General features: G+C 48.9%; 1 protein-coding gene across 2 annotated transcripts in view; it reads left to right on the forward strand.

Annotated features, from left to right (window-relative positions):
* Phrf1 (PHD and ring finger domains 1) overlaps positions 1 to 7,771 on the forward strand; it is a 30,075-nt gene that overhangs the window by 7,846 nt on the left and 14,458 nt on the right. For both annotated transcript variants that reach the window (XM_010640337.3, XM_010640338.3), the window contains exons 4-6: positions 1,903 to 2,108; positions 3,973 to 4,056; positions 5,557 to 5,672. In XM_010640337.3, coding sequence (XP_010638639.1) covers positions 1,903 to 2,108; positions 3,973 to 4,056; positions 5,557 to 5,672 — 406 coding nt within the window. The remainder of the gene's footprint in view (positions 1 to 1,902; positions 2,109 to 3,972; positions 4,057 to 5,556; positions 5,673 to 7,771) is intronic.

Raw genomic sequence — 7,771 nt, forward strand, 5'->3', positions numbered from 1 at the left:
CTATGTAGTCGAGACTGACCTAGAACTCACTATGTAGTCCAGGCTGGTCTCGAACTCACAGCGATCCTCCTGCCTCAGCCTCCCTAGTGCTGGGATTACAGGCGTGCACCACCACACCCGGCTTCACATTAGTTTCTTATTACTGTGTAACAGTTACCCCAAACTCAGCAGCATGGAACAGCACGTTTACCACCCTGGCATTTCAGGGGCTGAAGTCCAAGGTTAGGTCAGCTGGGTTCTGCTCAGGTTTTGCCAGGTGTCTTGAAGGTGTTGGCCAGGCAGCACTTCCCTCTGAGCCAAGTCCTTATCTAAGCTTTGCTTATTCAGAGTCCTTGAGGCTGAAGGACTGGAGCTCCTGTTTTCCAGCCTACTGTTCTAGCTGGCTGTCTGGCCTGGCAGGATGTGCCCCTCTGACTTCTCTCTCTGCTGGAGAAGCTCTGAGAGTCACCTAGTGGGATTGGGAGTCAGGGATGACTCATTGCCCTTTGCAGGTAGCAGCAGGGCCTGGGGAAGGTCATCTGGCACTGCCACTGTGCATCTCACAAGGGGCATTGTCCAGGGGGATCTTGCTTCCCTGGTCCACAGGACATAAGTCCTTTGTGTCTGTGTCGTTTGGTGAAGTAGGAGAGGAAGGCATGATGAACATGTGTGCTAGTGCTGTGTTCACTGAAAACACTGCACTCTTCTAGTGGTCAGGGTTTTTTTTGTTTCGTTTTGTTGGTTTTTTGAGACAGGGTCTCACTGTGTAGTTGAGACTGACCTGGACCTCATTATGTAGCCCAGGATGGTCCTGAACTCATAGTGATCCTCCTGCCTCAGCCTCCCGAGTAATCCTCCTGGATCACAGGCGTGCACCACCACTCCTGGCAGGTGTTTGTTTGTTTGTTTGTTTGTTTTTGGTACCAGGGATTGAACTCGGACCTTGCACTTGTGAGACTTGTGGCAGCACCACTGAGCTAAATCCCCAGCCCATTGTTTTTTTATTTTTAAAGAAAACAGCCAGGGGTTGTGTGTTCATATTTTGTGTGTTTGTGAAACATCATGTCCATAGTGGGGTGTGGCAGTACACGCCTATAATCCCAGCACTCGGGAGATTGAGGCAGGAGGATTGCTGTGAGTTTGAGGTCACCTTGGGCTACATAGTGAGTTCAGGACCATCCTGAATTACATAGCTAGACTCTGTCTCAAAAAACAAAAAAAGATGGCCTGAAAAATAGAAGAGGTACTATTGTTAGACATGAGGGAAGGAATACAAGTGGGGGAGAGGTATAAAGGGGGGCATGGATGAGATCAAAACATGTTAGAGGCATGTACGAAAATACTGCTTAGATCCCAGTATTTTACAAAATTAATAGGTACTAATAAAAATTATTAAAAAAGGAAATTACCTGGGCCAGGGACTTAATTCAGTGGCGTTGTGCCTGCCTGGCAAGCACAAGGTCCTGAGTTTGATCCCTGATACCAAAAAAAAAAAAGAAAGAAAGAAAGATAGATAGATAGATGACACATATCTGTTGTAGCCAGTGGCCCAGTTGGGAATCTGTATCCCACAGAGAAGAGGAAGCCCAAGAAGGAGGTGTCGTCTGAAGCAGATGATTGGTTGTCACTAAGAAGTGTTAGAGACCCCTGAGGCTATGCAGGGGCTGCTGTCCCAAGGGATACATTCTGAAGGCAGTGCTGGGCCTGGGGTCTGTTGAACTTCATGGGGCTCTGCTTCCATGCTGTCTGCTTAGCTCAGAGGCAAGTGTTGAAGAGGTTTCAGGTAAGGGGAGTGCTCTAGGGCCCGACCTTTGACCTTGTAAGTGGCCCAAGAGGCAGGTCCTGTGAGAAGCTGGGTCTCTGTCCTATTCCCATTCACATAGCCAGTCCTGCCTTGCACTAAATCTGTAATACTTTCTTCAGGTTCTGAAGATTCAGAAGATGAAGTAGAAGCTTCAGAAGCAGCTGAGGATCCTGAGGGGAAGCTAGGAGCTGGTGGCTCACTCACTTCTGATGAAGACGCAGAGAGCTGCCCGATTTGTCTCAATGTGTTCAGAGACCAGGCTGTGGGCACACCAGAGACCTGTACCCACTACTTCTGCCTGGACTGCATTGTTGAGTGGTCCAGGGTGAGTTAACTTCTCCACGGTCTGTCCTGTCACTGGGGTCTTGCTTTCTGCCCCAGAAACTGGGGCACAGGGTTGACTCCTGGCATGGCCTTTGCTTCGTCCTGTGCCCTGGCCTAGGAGAGGAGGATTCAGAATACCTGAATGACAGATGAGCATCACAAGCCTGTGTGTGTATGCTGTGGGACCTGTGTGTGCCGCAGCTGGGGCCAGGTGCTTCTTGACACCACCTCCTCATAGACACAGGCTGTAGGTGCAGCTCAGCAGCTACCAACAGAAGGACAAATACATAGGTGTTACAGAGCGCCTGAAGACTAGTTTTCCCTCACACCTTGTAAAACTATTATGGAAGATTTCAAAGAAGTAAAAGGCCAGGCGTGGTTGTGCATGCCTGTAATCCCAAAAGCTGGGAGGCTGAGGCAGGATTGCCATGAGTTTGAGGCCAGCCTGGGCTACATAGTGAGACCCTACCCCCAACCAACACAATCGAAGAAGTAATCGTGCACAGGTGGCAGTGAAGACCGTGCCCTTTTGCTCTCACTCCATCCTTCCCTCAACCACAGCAGTCTGGGGTTAGATCCTCCCCAGCAAGGGTAGCAGCCACGTCTTCCAGCGTGCTCCTTTTCTGACGCATGTCCCCAAATAGCTTAGGAATGTCTGTGTAGTTTGTTCATCTGTTTTTATTTTTTCGGTACCGGGGATCAAACTTGGGACCTTAAAAGCAGGTGCAGTGCCACCAAGCTAAATCCCTGGCCCTGTCTATATAGTTTGTTCAAAGCAGGGTGTAGACTTTTGTTCATGCCTGCATGTGGCTTGGTGGGAAGGAGGGCAGAGCTTGCTTGCTATGACTCCATCTCTAAGAAACTTGGGACACAGGAGGGTGGGAGGGAGGCCAAGATGGCAGCTCTATGGGATGAGCATGCACCAGAACCACCATGATGTACAGCTAAGTACAAGTGTGCTGTATGGTGTATGGTCTCCCTTAGTAAAGGCCACTAGAAGAAAAATATTTGCATTAGGAATCTGATCAGCATCCATGCTATGAAAACAAATGCCAAAGACCAGCTAGGTAGCACCTCATCTTGGGAAAGTAGCAGAGGACTTGAGCAGAGGTTCACAGGGATAAGCATAGGCTGTCCCATACTGCTCCTTCCCTCCCTATATCCCATGTACAAAGTCCTGTGTGTGAATGGACCTGCCCAAGCTCCCTTACTCCCTTCCTTCCTTGCTGCCACAACCCTTGGAGCAGGTGTTTGTGTTTCCATCACTGTTTTGTCCCTGGCATATAGCACTGGGCCAGGCACAGAGACACTCAATAAATACTTGGATTTCAGTGTAAAAGGAATTTTTGATATCTAAGTAAATTATTTTGAACACGTTATTGATAGTGAACGTGATCTTGATAATAGTATTTTTTTGTTGTTGCCCTTTTTTTTTGGTACCAGGCATTGAACTCAGGCCCTTGCACTTGCAGGGCAGGCAGTGGAACCACTGAGCCAAATCCCTGGCTTGATATAATTTTTTTGATGTAGGATCTCTTTCTTTTTGGTACCAGGAATCAAACTCAGGGACTCCCACTTGCCAGGCAGACGCTGTGCCACTGAGCTACATTCCCGGCCCTTGATACAGGATTTTTTTTTTTTTTGTACTGGCGATTGAACTTGGGACCTTGCACTTGCAAAACAGGCAGCGGAACCACTGTGCTAAATCCCAGGGCCCAGATATAGGATCTTTTGTTTGGTTTGGTTTAGTTTGGTACCGGGGATTGAACTCGGGTCCTTGTGCTTGCAAGGCAGGTGGCGGAAACACTGAGCTAAATTCCCGGCCCCTCAGATATAGGATCTTGATACAGTTTTATTTCTTACAGAATGCAAACTCCTGTCCAGTTGATCGAGCGATATTTAAATGTATTTGTATTCGAGCTCAATTTGGTGGTAAAATCTTGAAGAAGGTAAGTGTAGATGCTGCCCCTTGTGTCCCTGATTGTGGTAAGAGCATGCTTTTAGGTGATTTGCTCTCCTGAAATGAGGGTGCTGGTTAGGTGCTTTTGTAAATGGACTAATGTGCCCTCTGTTTGCAAGCATGAAGCTTGAGCTGCCTGTCTGGGTTGTGAGCTGTGAGCTGTGGCAGGGGCAGTGGCCAAGATGTTGGGGTTCCTGGGCCTCCCCTGCTATGCCCTCCTCATTGTAGCTTCCCTCTGGCAGCCACTGCAAGGGAGCAGGAAGGTAAGGGTTGAGAGGAGTCCTTTTCCCAGCACCAGGTTTCCTAAAGTGCTGGCTCATTTTCTGGTTGGGTGAGGAAGACTGTTTCCTCAGTTGATTTTGCTTCTTTGTGCCTCACTGTGTGTGCTTTTTGTTAGTGTGGTGCTGGGGATTGAACCAGGGATGCATGCTGAGCTGCATCCCCAGCCTCTACCAACCCTTTTTTCAGTTTTCAGTTTTGAGCTGAGGCTGGGCTTGCATTTGTTGTTGTTGTTGTTGTTGTTTTGGTACCACTTGCGAGGCAGGAGGTGGCACCACTGAGTTAAATCCCAAGCCCTGAGCTTGAATTTGTAATCCTTTGCCTCAGCCATAGTTGTGTGTCACACCTACTTTTGTTTGTTCATTTGTTTTGTTTTTTTGACACAGGGTCTCACTATGTAGTTGAGACTGGCCTGGAACTCCACTATGTAGCACAGGCTGGTCTCAAATTCACAGCAATCCTTCTGCCTCAGCCTCCCGAGTACTGGGATCACAGGCATGTGCAACCATGCTTGGCTTCACACCTACTTTTTTAAATTTACAAAGTGCGCCAGGTGTGCTGGAACAAAGGCTGTTTGCAAGTTGCTCTGCAGAATAAGGGCTGCTTGAGAGTTGGGTGGGAGATGGGCAGGACAGGGCACCCCCTTGGGAGCAACTGTATCATAGATACCACATACTCTGTAGACTGAAGTGACAGTGTACTCGCCACACTTGGCTGCCACTGCTTGATGGAGTATACAACAGAACATCCTGTCTTGGCAGCATTGTTTTGAGCATTTGCTTAGTTGTTACTGGTTTCTAAGCTCTGTGGGTACATGTGTGCATGCGCACACGCATGTGTGTATGTGTGTGTGTGGTGCTGGGGAGGGAGCCCAAGGCCTTCTGCAGGTTGGGTGAGTATCCTGGCCTGCTGCACTGTGCTCCTCCCAGCCTGAGCTCTGATGCATGCTGCTTAACTCTGCCCCTATTCTCCACTCTGTGTCTGTCTCCCTCCACATCTCTTTTTCTGTCCTTGTGCTCAGCTTGCTCTCTGATTAACTGTCCTGAGGTTGGGAGAATGTGAAGGGTTGTATGAATGTCCTGTTAGGACTCCAGGCTTGTGGAGCCTGTGTAGATCATAGGCCGGTAGATGGTTCTGGGTTAGCTTCACACTACCAGCTGACTCTCAGGTATGAGGGTCTCTGGTGCGTGACCCGCAGTTCCATCTTCAGATGCCAGTGGAGAACACCAGAGCCTGCGAGGAGGAGGAGGACCCCACCTTCTGTGAAGTGTGTGGCAGAAGTGACCGTGAGGACCGGCTCCTACTCTGTGATGGCTGTGACGCAGGGTAAGGGTGGTGGAGCCTGTCCACAGGCACAGGACTGGAGAGGGTGTCAGGGTTCCCTCAGTCTGGCTTGTCTTCCTGCATTGGGCATTAAGCTCTCCTGCCTCTGCAGCTGTGTTGAGTCCTGTAGATAGTAGCCACCACAGGCCGTCCCTACTCCTGCTGTCTACCTATACCCTTTCCCAGAAATACTCCAGGGCTACTCACATAGGTGATTATAGTGCATCCCAGCAGGACAGCAAAGGCAGGCTGTGGGCCTGCCTGCAAGAGGGTTTAGGTGAGCTGGGGCCCCTGCGGGGAGGGGCTCTGACCATGTCCTGGCCACCTTCGTTCCTTAGGTTTGACTCCTTTGTGACCCCAGGTTGGTTCCAGGTGCCCTACATGGGACTGGCACATAAGAGGGTTGGCACTGGCAAGAGTGTGGCCCAGGAACCCACTGGTATCCCCCCAACCTGTTGGTCTTTTGGATAGATCCCCTGCCTCTTGCTGTGGCTTTAGCCATTGATTTGAAGAATTTTTCTGGGGGTTATAGCTCAGTGGTAGAGCATTTGACTGAAGAATTTTTCTGTGGAACAGCGAGGTGAGAGGGTAATGATCTGCCCCTTGGGATGTGCTGAGGGAGTATGGAAAGAACAGGGAGACCGTGGGGCTGGGGCACTCTTGGATGGAGCTGGCAGTCTCTGGGTTTGGTCAGGAACTTGGAGCTCCCCAGTGTTGTACACATACACTTGGTTCATACTTCTCTACACTTGTCCGCTCTTGTTCCTCTTGCATGCTCAGCCATTTCTTCGTGGGCCCCTGCTCTCATTGGGTGGTGCACACCACATGAGCCCCATTCATCCCTGTGAGCCTCCCAGGGCTGTGAGCTCACTTGGCCTCTGCAAGTGTCCCCCTCCCTACACTGCCCCGGCTCCCTCCCTGCTCACCAGGCCCAGCTGCAACCCATGTGTGGTCAGCTTGTTGGATGCCTCGACCCCATACATATTTAGCTCCTCAGAACCCCTACATGTGTTTATTTTAGATTGCCCTGAGCACTTGTGTTCATTTTGTTTTTGTTTTGTAAGTTTGTTTTATTTTCTTTTTGTTTCATTACATTACTCAAACTTGTTGCCTCAGACAGCTGGAATTACAGGCACACCCAACCACACTTGGCCTTTTTTTGTTTTTAGAAGGAGTCTTGCATTATTACCCAGGCTGCCTTGAACTCCTGGGCTCAAGCAATCCTGCTGCCTCAGTTTGTGGTACCAGGATCGAACTCAGGTCCTTGTGCTTTCAAGGCAGGCAGTGGAACCACTGAGCCAAATCTCTGGCCCCCCTTCTGCCTCAGTTTGTTTCAAGAGCAGCAGGGACCACAGGCATGAGCCAGGGCTTCTGGCTCTGGTGTGTACTGATTTTGTTGATGAGTGTTGAGGGTACAAATACTGCTTCTGAGGTCCCCAGAAACCTAGTCTGGTGCACCATCCTGGCACACTGTATAGTCACTGGATTGTTCATTGCTGCTATGAGTATAAGCAGAAAACTCCTGAAGAACATTCGGAGGAGACAGGCCGAGGCTGGTACTAGCACTTAGAATTCTCTTCACACCTGAGACAACTCTTCCTGCTGCTGTGGCTACTCCAGTCATTTATTATTTATTGTAGAAATTTCATCTTTGTTTTGGTTTTTTTTTTTTTTCTTTTTATTGAGTTTATTGGTACTATCTAGGTATACAGTACAGTTAAATTCATCATTGGGATTCTGTACCTTTACATAATAGGTCTTGATTCTCATTTTTTCCCCTTGTCCCTGCCCTCCCTTCACCCTCTCCTCTCCTCCCCACTTACAAACACTTTATTTCCATTTTTTCAGTTTCTCATATTTTTTTCCTCTCCTTTGTTACCTTTCCCCCACCCTTGCCCTTTACTTCCTATTTCACATTATTAATTATCTCATTAGGATCCTGTGTACTATTATAGTACCCTTGTCCCCCCTCCCTTCACCCTCTCCTCTCCTCCCCACTTACAAACACTTTATTTCCATTTTTTCAGTTTCTCATATTTTTTTCCTCTCCTTTGTTACCTTTCCCCCACCCTTGCCCTTTACTTCCTATTTCACATTTTTTT

This window comes from Fukomys damarensis, unplaced genomic scaffold, assembly GCF_012274545.1.
Source record: "Fukomys damarensis isolate Sample0158 unplaced genomic scaffold, DMR_v1.0_HiC HiC_scaffold_16, whole genome shotgun sequence".
NCBI lineage: Eukaryota > Metazoa > Chordata > Mammalia > Rodentia > Bathyergidae > Fukomys > Fukomys damarensis.